This window comes from Pinus tabuliformis, chromosome 3_2 (genome assembly GCF_031772625.1).
Source record: "Pinus tabuliformis cultivar Carrire ecotype Pingquan chromosome 3_2, CPIR1, whole genome shotgun sequence".
Classification (NCBI taxonomy): domain Eukaryota; kingdom Viridiplantae; phylum Streptophyta; class Pinopsida; order Pinales; family Pinaceae; genus Pinus; species Pinus tabuliformis.
The window spans coordinates 1,058,257,213-1,058,277,763 of NC_142302.1; the positions used below are offsets into that span (position 1 = coordinate 1,058,257,213).

The window sequence follows — 20,551 nt, forward strand, 5'->3', positions numbered from 1 at the left end:
ATTTTTCGTTTGTACAAAACATTATTTACTGGTAAATGGTAAATGAATTTTTTGTTTGTACAGAACATTATTTAATGGCTACTCCCAATCTGTAACTCATGAGTCATATTCTAACGCAATTATATGTTACAGTGTGTTTGAATAATGTTGAAATCATGTGCGCTTTCAGTGTATTACCTCTGAAAAATACGGGGTATATCCTCCTTCCCTCGAGCCGCTCACGCCCTCCCAAGCGCTGGAACTCCTGTTGCCACTGCTTGTGCTACACGATTTTCTTTCTATTAGAACTTCTGCAATAACTATGGTCTTTCCTGAAACACCTGAAATACAGGTAGACTTAGATGCACGTTTAATCAAGTCTTGGGATATGGCAGGTCACACTCATCCATGGACAATGGCTGAAGAGTCTGCCTGCTGAATAAACCTTATTTATTGTAACATGGAAGAATGGACCTAGAAAAAACAAATAGCAGTCAAATCAGAGGAAAGTTGGGAGAGAGAGTGTCACTGTACCCAAATGTACCCATTACTCTCATTGTAACATGGCTCTTTCCTGATCCAAGAAGCTTTGCTAAACCAAAATCAGAAACCTTTGCATTGAATTCATGATCTATCAAGATGTTGCTTGATTTAATATCCCTGTGAACAACCTTTGGTTCTAGCGCCTCATGCAAATATGCCAATCTGCAAAGAATGCAATCAGGCTTTCAGAGCTAAAATGATGACAAGGAAATTAAATGCACGTCAAACAGGTGGTTGCCACAAAGTTTTTAATTCAATAATAGCCTTGAAGAGAAACAAACTTACATCCTAATATCATATCTCAAGTTTTAGATCGTATCCAATAAAAATATTTAATGAAGTACATTTATCTACGCATAACATAGTGGGAAGAATAATAAGAAGAAAGATAACAGGACACAGACGCTTTTGCAGTCCCAAAGATAATTTTCATACGGGCCTCCCAAGTCAGAAAGCCCCATTGCCTCATAGCTCCATGAAGCCATTGCTCCAAATTGCCATTATTAATGTACTCATATACCAAAATCTTGAAAGGAAATAAATAGTGAACATCATTGTAAAATAGAGAATAAGAGAACAGTGCATTAGCACTTTCGTAGATAATCAGATCTAGTTCTTGCATATACTATTTTTTTATACACAATAAAAGCGTGAAAAAAAAATGCTCCACATGAATCCTGCATTAATAGTTTGTACCTGTGAGTTCCTTCTACACAATAGCCAAGCAACCGTACAAGATTTTTATGTCGGACACGGCCAATGGCCTCCACTTCCACCCTGAACTCTTTCTTTGCTTGGCCTCTGAAACAAATCACAGAGAATCAAGTAATTAAGAAAAGAACCTCCAAAAAAGAGTACATACCTGCATTTTATAACAAGAAAGGTTTATTAAGAAAGCAGAACAGCAAAGACTGCACACATTATTTCAAGATAAAACAACTTACAAATTGTTAAATAGGTTCTTAACTGCAACTATAGTTCCATTTGCAAGCTGACCCTTGTAGACAATTCCATAACCACCTTCACCAAGTACGTTTTCCTTTGCAAAATAACCTGTGGCAATTTCTAGATCTCTTAAAGTAAACCAATAACCCCATCCAAGATATGAGACTTCAGGCATACCACTCATCGGTGAAGCTGTATTCGTTGCAAAAGATGAGGAGCCTCTATAAATAGAATGTGCCTCTGAGCTTCCCTCGTCTACTGATTGTGAGACTCCTCCCTTCTGTTGAAGAGAGGAACCCCCTGGACTACTCTTCTTTGCATCAGAAAAACCCTTTACCCCCACGGGCACCAAAACTTTGTCCGAATTTTTCTTGCTGGAATTGCCCTGATTAGTGAAGCTAATTGCATCACCTTGGGGAGGATTGTTAATCCCTTTTCTATCAACCTTTACTTCTTTTATCTCCTTTGAAACTTTTGGGATCTGGTTAATGGGCAGCTTTTCTAGTATTCTCCTCGACTTTCTCCGAGAACCAAGCCAAAGAGATAACATAAAGAGAATTAAGAAAATGAATGTTCCAACAGCCAAACCAATCAGGACCCAGAGTTTCATCCCAAAAATGGATGTCTTCTTGGATAACTGAGCATTCAAGAACCCTCCAGACGACATTTTTAAAGTCTAGTTCCACTGCCAGAGAACAATAATTTTCAGGCAAGGAATAGGAAGGTAACAATCAACGTTGCATTAAACCAAGCAATGAAGTAAAATGAAATCATCATACCACGAACGTTCTATCAGTGCCAATTGCCAAGGTAAACAGCTAAATTCCCCAGAAGCGCAGCTTGCATCTGCAACCAAACTAGACAGGACACACACTAAACCCATGTTTGAATGCGAACCTTTATAAATATCCCATCACCAGCCAAAATTGCTTTTACAAAATTAAATCTGTGTTATGGTCGATAGGTTTTCACCGATAATAATCTGAAAGTAGAGCTTGTCCGTTATGGACTTTTAGGGAACCTTACTTCAACTTTTAAAACTTACTGAAGCTACATTGCAAGAATAACAATTTATAGGTATAAACCAATTTAGCAGCCCGTGCCTGCACACCCAAATGCTTTTGGCAGGCATAATCAAATGACACTTCCTGATTAAGTATGCATGGTATCGATCTAAGCCTAATCAGTAAAAATAGCATTGGCTATGGTTATGCGCAGAGGATAAAAAGAATTGACAATTGAGTTTAAAACTGTGGCTCTGCTACCTGTAAATTACAAAGTTGAAGAAACAATTTTTCCTTGAATAACGAATCCAAAACTAGGCTCTTGCATTGTTGGGGGCATGGGGATTAACAATGTACAAGCAGCAGTAATTAAAAGACGAAATTCAGCACCATAATATGAAAAAAGATTGCAATTTCGGCAATTGAAAATCACCTCTCAGATATGTGGATTACTCGGGTGGTCGTGAAATGAATGACCGTGCTTGAATTAAGAAACTCCCCTGAGAAAAATATCCCATAGTGCCCAAAGTCTCTGTATTCTGCCCTAATTGCCAGGAACCCCTGAAACATTTGCTAACATGCGCACATGTATGAAAAATGTGTTCGCTAACCTGAATGAAGATAGATAACCTGAATGAAGATACAGGGCGGTGGAATGAAGACATGTCCGACAACTGTAAACAATCGTGTCAGTGAACGATGACAAGTATAAAGGTGTTGCGTTCATGCAAGGTCCACACGCCAATTTTGAAACTTAGGATAAATTAAGTTGCCCATACTAAACTAACATCGGGGCAAGTGATGCGGGCAATAAGAGGGTAAATACAAAACTTTGGCTAAATTTTTTTTGCACAGAAACTGCCCAACATAAACTTTGGTTAAATACTAAATAACCGGTACAAATTTACGGTCAATGCATGAATTAATAGTCATTCAACCGCTGATCGAACGCTAATAGTCCCTGCGCTGCCGTAGGCAGGGACTAATAACTACGTTAGATTATAGGCGAAACCAGCTAACTGACAGCGCAGAAAATAATCACGAGTTTCATATAAGAAGGTTGGAATAGAATGAGGATGTTTCAAGGTAGGCCCGCCCGGGAATTCCATATTGGATAATAAAATAATTAGCTTGACAAACTTGGTATCTACATAGAAAACTATACGCACATATAAACAAGCTTGTACATGATTGAAAATAAGCGCACAATTTGAAATATTCTTTCTTTTTATATCCGTGCATAAAAAGGAACTTTTACAAAACACATAAAAGAAATAATAATTAAATAAGAACCGTGACTACAGTTTTCAGTATACTGTTAGGTATTTTGACAAAGAATTAAATTTGTCAGCGAACCAAAACTAGATTTCTCTAAGGGGTAATAACCACCGGTGTATGAATCAGAACTAGGAGCAAAAAGTTCGGGAGAGCTCATAACACTACATATACGGAGTGAGAATGAATTTTGTGACGGATATTAAACTCAACAGTTGGTCATAAATTCAAGGAAAAAAAGGTAAACAAGAAACATTTATACTCTGGAAGTGAGAAACAACATTGCAGCAGTAAAATTCATGTTTACAATAGGCATCCAGGGCATATAATAAATAAAGAAGTATGACTCTACTAATATTATCTGTTCTCAAAACAAAAAGGAAAAAAGAGAAAGAGTGAACATCATTTTGGAAATATGGTACTATGGGACATAAAATAGGAAAACAATATTGATATCGGGTATAACACCCTTTTAGTAGTTCTAAAATAAAAATACACTGGTTGCATTTGCATGAAAAGAGGAAGGGTTCCTTTGAAACCCTAAGTATAAGACGTTACAAATATGTATATGTATAAAGTATAGGCTTTCTACAAATTTATGTAATAGAGGAAGGAAACTGTAATATTTCCATTGAATTTGAATTTCGAACAAATAAGCATTACAAGCCTTATTCCTAATAAAAACAATAGTTACGCGTGAACAGATTAACAAAACAACCATTCGAAGGATAGCCCGATAAATTATATTCAATTCTAGATTTTACAGAAGATTTTTGGGCTTGTGGACTAACTCTAGAAAACTCCTAGGAAAAACCCATATTACTGAAATTTCCAAGAAACCCAACTAGGGTTTGACCGCCAATAAGAGGCTTGTTGCTGACAAAGAAACCCAACTAAGGTTTGACCGCCAATAAGAGGTTTATCGCTCACAAAGAAACCCAACTAGGGTTTTACCGCCAATAAGAGGCTTGTTGCTGACAAAGAATGACACTAAAAAGTGGAGCATAGATTTCTCTTCTCAATATCCTAAATGACTAAATAGATTACATTGTAAACATAAAAAATAAATCACTGAAGTAAAACTCGACACTTATGGAGTAGAACTCAAGTAAGACTAAACTGATTATGACATCTAGGAGACAAGAAATTAATTAAGATGACACCTAACCAACAACTAATTGACAAGAAATTAATTAAGATGACACCTAACCAACAACTAACTGACAGTGATATTAATATCTCAACATCCCCTCCTAATCTCAAGTGTTACATGTAGTGACACTTATAATGCCTAGTGCTTCTCTTTGAAATTCAAATACATTCTTGCCCAATGGCTTTGTGAAAATGTCTTCTAGTTTATCTTTGGAACCATAGAAAGAAAATAATGTTGTCCCCATCATTGACAAGCTCATAGATGAATTGAAAATGAGTGTCAATGTGCTTCTCTTTTTGTGGAAAACATGAATTTCTGATAAAGAAATAGCAGAATTGTTATCACAGTAGATTGGAGTTGGAACCTTCTGAATTTTTGAAATACCTTTCAATAATCGTTTCAACCACACAGCTTAACACGCTGTTGAATTTGCTACGACATGTTCCACCTCTGTAGAAGATATTGAAATGATTGACTATTTTTTGGATGCTCGTGAAATCAGATTGGTTCCAAGATGAAAAGAATACCCACGGGTGCTTTTGCGATCATCTAAACTCCCTGCATAATTGTTCTCTGTATAACCTGAAAGTGAACAATTTTCAAAATATGTATAAAGCAAACCATAATCTATTGTCTTGACATTATACCTTAAGATCCTTTTTGCAACCTTTCAATGAGAAATCTTAGGTGACTGCATAAACCTGGAAATAAAACATATTGCAAACATAATATCAGGTCTAGTTGAAGTGAGATATAACGAGCTACCAGCTAGACTTTTATACAATGTGGAATCAATTGGTGGTGCTACATTTCCTTTTCTCGGTTTTGTGCCTTGATCAATTGGTGTATTTGCAGGTTTGAAAATGGTCATTTTGAACTTTTTTATGATATCACTAGCATATTTTTGCTGATCGACAAAAATTCCATTAGCAGATTGGTGAATTTCAATGCCTAAGAAGTATTTTATGGCTCCTAGATCTGCCATATCAAACTCTTTTTGCATTGTTGTTTCGAGATCTTCTAACATCATATTTCGTATATAAGGAATATAATCTACATAAAGGCATACTATAATAATTTTGCCTTCATGCATTTTGTATAAAAAGTTGGCTCATGATTTCTTCTGAAAAAACCACTTTTGATGAGATATGTGTCAATACGACTGTACCAAGCTCTTGGAGCTTGTTTCAAACCACACAAGGCTTTCTTCAATCTGTATGTATCTTATGTTGTTCTCCTGGAACTTCAAAACCAAGAGGTTTCTCTACATAAACTTCTTCCAGCAATATACCATTTAGGAAAGTAGATTTTACATCAAGTTGATAGACTTTCCATTTGTGCTGGGCTACTGTGGACAAACTGGTTATGACAGTGTCTAACCTTTCTACTGGAGAAATGGTTTCACCATAGTCGACACCAAACTATTGTGAGAATCCTTTGGAAACCAGCCTTGCCTTATGTTTCTCAATTTCTCCTTTTTCATTCAGCTTGGTCTTATATACCCATTTTACACCAATTCTGGTTTTGTCTCTTCGGAGATCAACTAATTCCCAAGTCTAATTCTTCTCTGCGGTAGCAATTTCTTGGTTCATTGCTTCTACCCAATTCTTTTCTTTAACTACTTCTTCGAAATGAGTTGGTTGAGATTAAAGAAATGCAAACATATTATGTTGTTCAAACTCATGTTCCTGGTAAAATATTTCTCTGGCACTTCTTGTTTTCTGATTGTCTTCTGAAGATGTTGAATCAATGGTGGATTCAGTTCTTGAAGATGTACCATTTTCATAATGGTATGGCTCTTCCTCAACTTGAAATCTTGGTGGTTGTGGTGGATAAAAAGAGTGACTTGAAGCTTCATCAACTTGATCAGACCAAGATTTATTTTGAAAAAAATTTACTTCTTTGCTTAAAACTAACTTCTTTGTAACTGGATTATAGAGTTTGTAGGCCTTTGACTTCTCACTATAGCCTACAAAAATAAATATTTCGCTCCTATCATCAAGCTTCTTTCTTAGCTTCTCAAGAACATGTGAAAATGCTACTGACCCAAAATTTTTAAAGTGAGATACATTTACCTTTTTACCTTCACATGCTGCTTGATGTATTGTATCTTGGAGAGTGGTTGTTACTGATCTGTTGAGAATATACACTCCTCTTGAAACTGCTTCAGTCCAATCATTTTTTGACAACTTCTTCTCACGAAGCATACATATGGCCATGTTCATGATTGACTGATTTTTCCTTTCTGTCACTCCATTCTACTGTGGAGTATATCTTGTTGTGTTCTGCATTATGATTCCTTTTTGTTGACAAAATTCTTTGAAGTGATTAGAGTTTTACTCTCCTCCTCTATCGGATCTTAGTACTTTCAAAGGCTTTCCACTCTGCTTTTCTGCTTCTGCTTTGAATTCTTTGAAACTTGAGAATGTATCTGATTTTTCTTGACAAAATACACCCATGTCTTCCTGCTATAATCATCAATGAATGTCAGAAAATAAAAACTACCAACAATAGACTGTGTTTGCATTGGGCCACATATATATCCATGGACAAGATCTAAAGGCTCTTTTTCTCTAGAGTAAGATATGGGAAATCTATCTCTTTTATGCTTGGACATAACAAAAAATACACAATTATAGTCTTTCTCATTCATAGTAGGGAGACCAATGACTATTGACTATTTTTGAAGTTGACTTAGACTTTTGAATGGTATGTGGCCATATCTAGAATGCCATAGCTGAGACTCATCTATTCTTGACACAATGTGTACAAAAGACTATGAAAGTTTTCGACTTCTAAGAGTCAAAGAAAAATACTATTCTTTCCTTTTTCAACCTTAGCTATCAGTCTTCTATTAGGAAGTTTGTTGTAGACATAACATGTGTTCCCTCGAAATATTACATTATAACCATGTTCCATCACTTTACCTACACTAATGAGGTTATGCTTCACATTTGGAACATAATAAACATCAGGAATGTATTTCTATTGATTATGTTTAGTAAGAACACAGACAATATATTTTGCTTCAACTTTAATAAAAGAAGGATCTCCAAGAGTAATTTGTGATGTTATGGAAGCATCAAGATAAGAAAGAAATTTTTTGTTACATGTCATATGATTCTTGTAGCCACTGTCCAACAACCAAAGATCCTTGTTGTGAGTGTCTTTAGAAAGATTGCGTGAAAGAAAAATTGTTTCAAAGGATTCTCCTTCATTGTTGGAGAGATGGACAATGCCTTTGTGTTGATTTGAATGTTTCTTTTTGCATTCATTTTCATGATGCCCAAATTTCTTGCAGTAATAACACTGGAAATTATATTTGCTACAAGGTTTGCTTCTTTAAGTTTGATTTTGTGGAGGTCTCCACTGCTCTGCTACATGATGATGTGTTGATTTGTGTCTGCTTTGGCCTCTGCCTCACTTGTTGTCGGATTTATATCCTCATCCTTTTCCTCTGTTAAAAGAAAGTTGTGCTTCGAAAGCTTGTCCCATGGAATCTTCTATCAAGTTCAGTCTTGTTTCATGTGCTAGAAGCGATCCAGTGAATTGTTCCACTAAGAAAGTTGTATGATCTTTGGATTCCAGAATGGCTTTGTGTTCTTTCTTTTTGAGTTCATTCACTGCATTCCTCTGATTATTAGTCATCGCCACCCATGTTTCTTGAGTCGGCTCTACATATCCAGTCTGAAGTGTATCCCAACACTCTTGGTCTTGTAGGGACCTCATCATTCTCAAAAACTAAAACTCATAATTTTTTACCAAACATAATCGACGTCTGTGGCAAGGCATGGGAGGAAGCCATTTCTTGAATGAAAAATGCCCACCTTTCCTTCTAAATTTCCTTTAAAAATCCTTTTCCTTTCCAAATTTTTATTAAAAAATAAATAAAAAAATTATTTATACATTTACTTTACAAGTTTATATATATATTTAAATTACAAACTCAATAGTCCTTTTTTAAGGTTTAAAAACTTAAAAAAAATCTCATTTACTTCCCAGCTTTTATTAAAAAACTAAAAAAAATACAAACCCAATATGCCTCTTTTAAAGTATTATAAGACTACCTTCCTTTTTTAATCATACGGTTTAACAAAAATTCATTACAACCTTCCTTTTTAAATCATATGTTTTAACAAAAATTCATTAAACATATGAACGCATTCTGAAAATGGTACCTTTCTTACAATTCACGAAGACTTACTTTTTGAAAACTCTTGACTCGTGCCTTTTGATTTTTTTAACGTGGCAGGAAGGTTGATGTGGCAGTGTGCTAATGCCTTTGCCGAGAGTGAAGGTCAGCGTTAGAATACTAACGCACTGTTCATCGAAACGAAGGGGCGTTAACTGGGGGCTTGATATTTTCACTATCCAGCATTAGTGAGTGTCACTAATGCACTGGTTTGAATCTTGGAAAACGTTAGTCTTCAAACAAAAATTCAGGTTTTTCTTCAACGCAACTTCGCAGCAACCTTCGTCTTGTAGCGGCTTCACTTTGCTACGAATCTCTGCTCTTTTTTGTGAATACACACTTATGCTCTCAATGAGTATTATGCATTCTATTCTGACCTCTTCTGCTCTCTCAGGGAGTTTTACGTAATCTATGACAAAGAATGAAACTGAAAATGAAACTGAAAAGTGGAATAGAGATTTCTCTTCTCAATATTCGGAATGATTAAATAGGTTACGTTGTAAATATCAATAATAAATAACTGAAGTAAAACTTGACATTTATGGAGTAGAACTCAAGTAACACTAAACGACTTATGACACCTAGCAGACAAGAAATTAACTAAGATGACACCTAACAAACAACTCACTGATAGTGAGTTTAATATCTCAACAATTCCATCAGAATGAGCATAAGGGTTATTAAAGGAGATGGAACGTTGAAGAGGAGATAACAACATCATTTTTCCAATGGATAATTCATTTTGGTGGGGAAAGCAAACCTGCAAATAAAAGAAAGAAAAAAATAGGGTTAGGAGAGAACGTTGAATAAAAATTACCACATTATATAATGCTGACCAAATGTTACCTGTACACCAAATAGAAAATGGTCAACGACCCCTCCTCAGAAGCTCTATAAGATTATCACAGCGAATAAATTCGTTAACAGAACCGAGCTCTGAACTAGCAAGAAATTTGGGCAATGTGAAGTTTATTTCTCATAGAATGTTGAATATTAATTAATGCCTTGATCAAAATTTGCCAGGGGAAGACACTGGAATGCTACTCAATGAGAACCTGAAACCCTGAAAAGAAACAAGCTTGTAAGAGACATTACTCATAAACTCATACTTGAAGAAGGATGGCATCAATTTCTGAGGTAAGATTATCAGTGGTGTCTTCAATAGGATTCAAATTGCAAAGTCTGTTTCCCCAACAAGCCAGGGTGTTAATGAGCTAGACAACTTGTGGAGGGGGAAGTAGTAGTTACTTCGGTAATTACCTAATCTGAATCTATGGCCAGAAATTCAACCTAAATCACCTCACTCTTAGATGTTTATCGAAATAGAAGTCCGTAGGTACCTTACCGTAAGTACCTTTGGAATACATCTAAAACTCTAGAATTTTTTATATTTTGATCCGTAATAATTTTATAGCATAGTGTCTTATAAATTTCCCATTAAAACCAAATTGAGATAACATTTTCAATAAAAGGTCTTGATTGGCACGGTCGAACACATTGCCCATATCAAGTTTGATGACAATACCTTTATCTTTCCTTACATTGCTTTAATTTACAACTTCATGGACCAAGACAATATTATCTATTATGTGCCTATGACCCACTAATCCCCCCTGATTCTTTGAGATGAGTTTTGGAAGGAGAGGATTTATGGGCTGTGCTCAAATTTTCGAAATTATCTTATATGAAACATTCCAGGAAGAGATTGATCTAATGAATGCAGCCAAATTGATTTCTTTATGAATCAAAGAAATGAAGGAAAATTTAATCCATCTTCTGATATAGTCATGCTTGAATATGTAATCCAATCGATGATTTTGATCCAACATAATGACATCCTAATAGGCTTAATAGAAGTGAGTTGAAATCCCATCTGAACCCGAAGCTTTTTTCGGGATATATATATATATATCCTCTTTTCTAATGCATTCTACCAGGTCTGAATTACAATCTTTAGACACCAAAATTTGGTATTTTATCTAATATGTACTAGAAAACCAATGAATTGGGTATAGGTTCGCTAGAGTATAGCAAATTAAAGTAATGAATACCTACGCTTTGGATCCCCTTGAAGTTCTTGATCTGCTCTCCATCCATGCCAATAGATTTAAAATTATTCCTCCAAACTCATGCCTTAGTCGAGTTATGGAGTAACTTGGAGTCATGATCGCCATCCAAAAACAATATTATATAGGACTTGAGGCACAATTCTTCGTATTCTAACTTCCCCGCATGATGAAAGGCCTTCAATTATTCTTGCTCATATTGTAGAATCGCCTTTGTGATGTATCCTTGCTATATTTTCCTTTACTCGTATTGTAGAATCACCTTTGTGATGTCTCCTTGCTATATTTTCCTTTGGTATTATTATAGATTTGATCTATGCATATTTACCCCACTATTCAATATTCGATTGTATATGCTACTTAATTCCCAGTCTGATAGTTTTGTTTCAAACAAATTATAATTCCATATTTAATTTCCCACCTTCTCTATACTTTGTTTACCAAAGTTGATAATCCTTCCCTTTGGATCAAAGGAGGAGAGAATTAGAAGGGAAATGACTCTTAGAATGTTGTCTACGATGCTTCAAAGAAATTTGTTTATGATGTGTACTATCTTATGGAATAATCTGAGAGGAGACATGAAAGTATTGAGATAAAAATTGAAAATAAAGTAAGAATATATCTACATGGGATACAATATTCCCCAACTTAGATCTACAATTATTATTTAAATTTCTTGGTAGATAACCTAATATCCATTAGAGATTTTGAAGTAATCATATGTTTACTTTTTTTTTTGAAACTGATCTCTAGTAGGGGAGCCTCAATTATTTTATAAAAAGATAGAGGGTTATACTAAATCCCCTTATCATAATATAATATTGACTCTAAGAAAAGTCTCTAAAGTCTAGTAGAGACACCCAACAATTGATCTTTTTTTTTTTATATTGAACATAAAGATATACATTAACAACATTACACACCTTATTAGGGATATGAATTAAGAAAGCCACCAACCAATAAGGCGTCGAAAGTGATTCAATCAACTTGAAAACAGAGTTAGACCAAATCAAATAGATTCGCCTAAAGTGTAAAATGATTGAAACAATCTAAGCTCCAAATTCTTCAATAAGTTTGAAAATTTATGGAGGGGCTTGAATTCCTCCGTGTTTGTCTCCTCGAGCATGAGGATGGAAAAAAAAATCGTTTTTACTAAAAATTTAACACTGAACATTCGTTTATCGAATCCCAACCCACTATAATTCAGGACAAGAATTTCATTATTTGATATATGATTTGTTTCCTTTGGAATGGAGGTTGGGGCTGTTTTTTTATTGTTTTGAGTTACTTTCATGGATGTATTAATATCATCTATGTCCCCATTTAATTTTTTTTTTTTTCCAATTTAGAGCTACTAGTTTCTTTTCCTCGATTCTTTTTCTTGCGAACAATTTATTTCATTTTCCATATATGCATCTAGTTTTACATATGTAGAGCTTGCTAGTAACCCATTTTACATCTGTAGAGCTTGCTAGTAACCCTTGATCCTCAGGTTTTTGAGCCTTGGGGGAGTATAATTCTTCTTCTATTGAATCAAAACCCTCCCATTGAGTCCCCATAGTGTCTGCCTCTAGGGGAGACATCCCTTTTGTTGCTACAAGAGAAGAGGGATTATTGGGGTTTGGAGCGTTTTCCGTTACTGCTACAGTTGTTGGAATTTCCCCTTGTTCTAACAATAGATTCAAGGTATCAAATATATTGTCTTCATATAGGGATCTCTTAGTATTACTAGTAGAGGTTCGCTCCCCAAATGGTGGCCCTTACTTTTTTGGAGACATGGGCCCTTTCTATTACTTCCCTATGGTCACTTGAGGAGGAGCTTCGTTGTTCGTCCTTGTGGGGCCTCTTCTCCTTTTCTATTATTTCCACTATTCTCCATTACCAGGATGCATTAGCTTCTCTTCTCACTTATTCTTGCAGTTGTTTGTGAAAATGGCCATATTCATGGATAAGTTTGCATTTAAATGGAAGCTGGTCATAATCAACTTCTTGTATGTGAGACCAATTGTCTAAGTTTATAATTATTAGTACTTGTAAACCATTATATGGGTTCAACTCCACAAATATCTTGGCACATGCTTTCAGTCCCTCTTGTGGCTCATCTCAACCGATTTATTTGCCAAGGGAATATCCTATATTTATGAGAGCTTCCTCATTCTAGAAATGTAGTGGGAAGAAGGGAAGCTTGACCCATATTGACATTATCGTCAAAACATTACATTTAGGATTATAATCTAGACTTTAGCAATCTATATATAATCCTTGGACCCCGATGAAGTAGGGGCCATTCCTTAAAGTAAGATCTTGATTTCCTTTCTCTTCGAATAGGAAAGTGTAAAACCCGCTTACAAAAATAATGCTTAAACCTTATTTTTAATCTTAGGCATCTCGTTCTTCTCAATCCATGCCGTAGGGATATCACAAAGGCCCATAAGCCTATAAAATAACTAATAAGCTCCTAATATGCAAGCTTCAAGGACACCAATCTGGATTAAGAGGCGTGAACATCCACCTTTGGAATGCTATAAATCTTCTTCTCACATTTCAAACAACCCTCCAACCTAAATTGATCTTCAACAAAGAGAGGAACCAGAAAAAAAGGTGTCGATTTTCAAGTGTAAATATTACTATATATCAATGTTTATATAATATAATTTTATCAATTATATTATATTGAAATATTTATTTATATTTACAGTAATATATATTTGTAAACTATTTTTAATGATACAAAGATTGAATTATTATATTAAAGATTAACTATATATAGATATATATATTATTACGAGAATAAAAATTTCTAGATATTCAATTAGTACCTCAAAGTGTTCCTGTAACTTAGAGAAAGCTCTCATCGCATTTCAAAATCATAAAAAAAAAAATCCTTACTTTCCATCTTTAAATTTTTATTCTCAGAAAATTATAATTATATATATATATATAAGCTATTTAAATAAAATTTATTAAAATAAAACCAAACAATTATCTTTTAACGATATTTATGATTAACACAACCAAAAATGTTATAACTCAATATATATATTTTAATAACCATATTTTATTTAAATCATCATGATTATTATCTTTCTCATCAGTCTCATGTGACATTAATACTTATACTTTTACTTCACATAAAACTAATTTAAATATTATTTTAAAATTAATATTTTATTTTTAAAGATACTTTTATCATTTTATAGTTTATATAGTTAAATATATAATTAACATACAAACAAAATAGTTACAACTTAATATATATTTTAATAAACCATATTTTATTTAAATCATAATGATTATTATCTTTCTCATCAGTTTCATGCGATATTTATACTTTTAATTGACACAAAACTAATTTAAATATTATTTTAAAATTACATATTTCATTTTTAAAGTTACTTTATCATTTTATAGTCTATATTGTTAAATATTAAATTTATATTATTTCTCGTTAAAATTTGATGGTAAATTTTCCTTATCAATTATACTATGTTTTTGACCAATCATATAAATTTAATCTCTTAAATTTAATTTAATATTGTTATAATTCATATTATTAAAAATTAAATCACTAAATTCATATTATATGTTATTTCATTTTCAAACTTAATAATAAATTTTTAGTATTTACATCTTCAACCTCGTAACGATGGATTTCAAGTCAATCACGCAGAAAGTAAACAAAATGTCCTATTCTATAAAACCTATTCTATAAAACTATGATGCGTTAGGTCATTAAAATTGAAATTTTGTTTGAAAAAATTAAGTTCTTCTCAACTTATATTAAATTTTTTATTTAATATAAATCTATATTAGATTTTTATTTACAATAAATCTATATGAGTATATTAAAAGTGAATTCCTTTTCTTTATACATAAAGCATGACGTATCCCCTGCTTTTTGTTGTCCTCTGCCTTTTAGCAACAAATTATATTAAAGGATCGCTTCCAAAGTCTGTCAAATCTGTGAAAAAAAGTTCGGCCACTTTAAGAGTTCATCTGTAGATAAAAACTATACGTTTGTCATATCGCATTAATGAAGTGTTTGAAACGATTACGCAATACACTTTACAGCCTATGTAACATGTACATCTCAAAACTCATACAAAGTTCTTACCTCTGCCGTGTGGATGATAGGGTTCTCATTTGGTGGAGTGCCTTGCTAATCCATATAGTTTTGGATTGACATCGATAAATATAAGTGTTGATTGTATTTACATGTTAAATTATTAATTAATTTGTTTTTAATATTCTAATATTAATTTTAAAAATTAAGAGAAAAATTCAAATGTCAAATATAATCTAATTATATATATAATTTTATATAAAAACAAACTAAATATTAAACATATAATATAATGAAGATAATAAACAATAACTATTTTTTTTTATAAAAATTTTTGAAAATATTTTAAGGTTTATTTTAATTTTTTTGTTAGGTAATGTCAGTGTTAAGATCATTGGCTTTAACTTATGATTTGAGTATCTAGGGGTATTTAAATCATCAAGATCACACACGGATCCTAATTTGTATGGGCCACATCAATCCTTAGTATGATTGATTTTTTGTCTATAGGGTTTAAAACCAATGACATTTTCCCCATGGAGTGTTTTAACACCCTATCACCATCCATAGGGTTTGAAACCAGTGACATTTTCACCATCGAATGTTTTAACACCATGTTTATTCTTTTTATATTGTAAATATGTCTATGTATTTCTATTGATAACTCAGAAAATTAGATGAGATTTTACGTTAGAAAGACTTTAAAACTTTCACAGTTTCACAGTGAACAAAAAGGCATATTTACTCAATAGTGAACAACTTAATTATATTTGGAATCATTCCAAGAATAGTTATAATAATAAAAAAAACTCTTGTATTGATTTATTGACTTTTCTGAGAGAATATTTTTCACATAGTGTTTAAAAATAATCTTTGGGATATATTAAAACAATTAAATGTAACATTTGAATATAAAATTGAGGTGACAAGGTTGCATTGTAATGTTATTTCCAATTTCAAAATCAGGTAGATTTGGTTGAAACAAAATCAGTTATGATATATAAGTCAAGTAACAATATTCCTTGTCCCTTACATTTATTGGCATTTCCATTCATAAACTAGAGCTATATTGGGATAAATTAGGTTATGATGAGATTGCAATACCTAGAATAATCATCATCCATCTTATTTACACTAAGCATTATTCTTATAGTAAAATATTTTCATGATATTGAGAAGCAACTACACAATATCCAGGATTATTGTTGTTATAACATAAAGTGATTACAAACATAAAGAATATACCTACAATTTTTTTTGGATGTCTCTAACAAATTAGAGGAAGCTACTTATTGTTATTCTAACATAAAGTGATTACAAACACAAAGAATATACCTACAATTTTTTTTTGGATGTCTCTAACAAATTAGAGTAAGCTACCTCATACAAAGGTGAACACAAACACAAAGAATATACCTACACAAAATTTTTGCATGCCGATAACACATTAGAGGTTTACCTCATACAAATTTTAGAGTTTGCATTCATTCAAATATTCATCAGAAATACAATGTTAAAAAAAGGATAAATGGAGAGTGTAAAGCCTATTTTATTCTTGAAAACAATTATAAATTACTAAATATTTGGTTGTGGACACTCTTCCAAATTCTTGTCACTACTATTATCTTATATGGACATGAATATTATGGAATATACCTAGAGAATTTATCTTATGTGGACATGAATATCATGAATGTAACATATCTTGAGAATGATAGATGATGGTCCAAAAATATTAGACATGTTTTATAATCGGTGTCCTCTACCAGAGGAATGGACGGTATTGCAGTAGCAGTGTCTGAATCATGTTTTTGATGGTGGAAATGGATTCAACACCATCCAAACCCAAATTCTTGACATTTGACCATTATAACTTGGATTTACAAAAACTCCTGCCATATTTTATCAAAATCCTGTCTGAATTTCCAAAATTTTCATGTTCATTTTATAGGTTAGTTAGACTATAGATTTATAATTTATAACATTTAAATTAAAACTAAATAAAATATTCCCTAGAATGTCATATTCAATGAGGAGCACTGTTATTTATAAATACTTAATATACCATTGCATGATGGTTAGAATGAAATAAAATAAGAATCCTATCGTTGCTTCATTATTCCAGGAGAAAAAGCTAAAAATGTTATAGCATAAAAGTTCATAATTTTGGATAAATTATTGGATAATGGAAAACTAGATAATGAACAATCAAAAATAAAAAATATGATCATTATTTTCTAGAAATATTATAATATTAAATGATAAAATAAATTAAAATATTATAAAAAAATCATTAAAATTAATTTATAAAATTAAACACACTAAAAAAAATGAATATTGTTAAAACAAAATCAATTTTTACAAAATAAATATTAAAATAAAAAAACTAAAGAAATTGTAACTTTTACGATAGGAGAAAAGTACATAATAAAAATGTCTCCCTTATAACAACCACATAAAATCCACATTCTCTCATATAAGATTTGAATTTTAAAATATTTCTAATAACACGAACTTATTTAATATATTATTTTATCAAATATATAAAATATTAAATGTGGTTCTATAACTATTTTTAAGAATAAAATAAATTTGTAAAATAAATAGATTTTTTGGTTAATAAAATAAAAGGAACGCAATGTTCCCAGTAACAATATGCTTAAAATTACCAAATAAATTATTTTGAATTTAATTAATTTATTTTATATTTAACTTAATTTTAAACATATTTAACTCAATCGAACCCTCGACAATGTAATTTATTTTGATTCAACGTTATATGTCATTTCCTTGAAACATTTAAAGTTACGTATACATTCAATGATCGTCCCATGTAATTTTCATTGAAAGCTAGGAAATTATGCCAAAGACATGATTTAAGGGGTCGTCGCTTTCTAAAACCTTCACAATTAAGCCTGTAAGCCATCTTTTGTGTATGTGTCATCGTCGTACTTGTGATACCATTTGGGCTGCCACGGGCTTGCTATTCAAATACTCCAGTGCTTGTCTTATGCGCGACAACTTTATGGTATCCAATCCGTTGATATTTGGGTTGCCACGGGCTTGCTATTCACATACAATAGTTCAGAAACTCCAGCGCTTCTATTAAAAGAAGCTGAGTCACTTAACATTACTATGTAAAGATGTTGTAAAAAACTGTGAATCTTTATGGTATACCATTCATGACCTCTACCAAGACTAATAATAAACCCAGCATGGCCGCATAGTCGATGGAATTGAGAGGGCTCTCATGCTCATTGAATCAATTAGAAAAACCATTTCAGAACTCTGATATGTATGTTTTTGTTAGACAGATATTGGAGAACTTATAATTAAAAGGCGATGATGGCATTTCTGGTGGGTGCATTATTAAGTGCGTTTTTTAACATGGAGCTGTTGGTGTATCTGTTGTCCTATTATCAAATTATACTGCACTCTGATTAACTTTATCATATTGCCCATCACTATAACTAATAATGAACGATCTTGTTATGGTTACGTCATTTATATAAAAAACACAATACCGTGGACTGTATTGTGGGTACTCTCTGTCATTTCCTGGGAGTGAGATACATACCTAGCGAAAGTGGGATGCATACTTAAACAGATAAAAACGAATGGTAGCGATAAAGCTTTCAGTCTCGTTTGAACATAAAATTACTACCGGAGAATGTTAGTCACACGTTCCGCTGGGCCAGAGCAATATTCAGTTTGAAAAGAAGAAATAAAGGGGAATATCATTGGCAAATGAAGCTGAGGGAACAAACTTGATTTAATATAATTGAATATGGCAAATAATCAAGTTTAGTTTTGGGAAATAACGTGTAGATGCGAAGGTTTTCTTACTTCCCATTCACGTAAATCACTGTTAGCCTTTTTCTGTTTTGAGCATACGTGTCACCACATAATTATTAAACACAAATAATGAGCTGCAAATTTCACTATCATCTTAATGTTTAGTATTGAAGGTTGATGAAAGACAAATATTAATGTAGAGATTTCACCGATGTCATAAAGTTTACCCTGACACTCAAGTTTGCCATGTCGTATTTAGGATTAAAATTCGGAATATGTAATATATAGTATAGCGGCCGTACATTAAATAGACATTTTACATAAAAATTAAATAAATTATAATTTTTTTAAGATTATTATTATTAGTTATAAAAAATTACATAGAAAATAATTTTTTAATCATGGAAATTTATTTCCATTTTATTATAAAGATTCATAATTTATCAATAAGCTTTATTACAATATAATGAATTTATACAACCAAGAGCTATAATTTAATTAGTGATTGTTGTGTCATGAAATATTATATAAATTATGAGAATAAAGGTTTAATTTTTTTCGGATTAAACCCACAAGAAGAAATAAGATGGATCGATATCATGACTTACTAATATCACATGCCTCAAAATTCAATAAGAGAAAAAATGGACTATTTAATTACAAGAGGGATCTCAACATTTAATCTATGACTACCACTAAAAATAGCATAGAATTTCATTTAAATCTCTATACTCTACCAAATTATATGGACTTGCCTTATTTTGGAATACGGTTTTTAGAATTTAAATTTAATTATCAATAATTATTAGGTGGATGGTAAGGATTTCTAAAATATTCTTAATAGTATTCACAAATAAAAGGTTGACATTTATCTCAGAATCCCCTTTGTCTCCAACTCCATAAAAGCGACATGTTGGAAAGACATTTTGAATCACATTGACAAGAAGCTCTCTAGTTGGTCTTTTAGGGTTCTGATCTCGACTCAAGGATTAATCCTCTTGAGGACCGTTCTACAGACCCTCCCTGTCTATTATCTTTCATACCTTCCAGCCTCATGAAGTACTTATAGGGACATTATTTCCAAATTGTGGAGATTCCTTTGGTCGGGGGCACAGATCAGTGGGAAGTGCCCTCTCGTGGCCTGGGAAAAGTTATGCAGGTGTAAGACTCATGACGACCTTGGTATGAAAGATCGAAAGATTCTACGATAAGTCCTCAGTGCCAAGATATGGTGGAGGCGGCTGCAGGGTGGCCAAGAATTATGGAAGCTTGTTTGGTCTTTCAAATATGGTCGAACCATTAACCTCGATCCTCTGTCTGATTATCAACATTTGCCGGGTGGTTCCTCTATTTGGAATTTAGCAAAAGAAAATAGTGACATAATCCAAGAACATTGTTTCTGGGAAGTTAGGAATGGTTGTCACAAATTTTTTTTGGAGGAGAGCTAGATGCAATACACCAAGCTAACTAAAGAGGAAAACCTCAGGGACATTCATATATTTCTGTCTCAATTAGGAGCAGGGTGCATTAAATATT

General features: G+C 32.6%; 1 protein-coding gene and 1 pseudogene across 1 annotated transcript; both read right to left on the reverse strand.

Moving 5' to 3' along the window:
* Positions 1-337: 337 nt before the first annotated feature.
* On the reverse strand, positions 338-1,010 carry LOC149184245 (putative receptor-like protein kinase At2g42960). The gene is made up of 2 exons (XM_089418869.1): positions 927-1,010; positions 338-684 (listed from the first exon to the last, which is right to left on the reverse strand). Exons 1-2 carry the CDS (start codon positions 989-991, stop codon positions 474-476), a joined length of 276 nt encoding a protein of 91 aa, XP_089274995.1. The 5' UTR covers positions 992-1,010; the 3' UTR covers positions 338-473.
* A 253-nt stretch (positions 1,011-1,263) lies between these two features.
* LOC149184246 (putative receptor-like protein kinase At2g42960 pseudogene) lies at positions 1,264-2,867 on the reverse strand (annotated as a pseudogene).
* Positions 2,868-20,551: the final 17,684 nt, after the last annotated feature.

Coding starts and splice junctions, on each gene's coding strand:
- LOC149184245 (XM_089418869.1), bottom strand. CDS start 991: ATGAGGCAATGGGGCTTTCTGACTTGGGAGGCCCGTATGAAAATTATC. Junction 685..926: donor ATCTTTGGGACTGCAAAAGC/GTCTGTGTCCTG, acceptor CATTCTTTGCAG/ATTGGCATATTTGCATGAGG.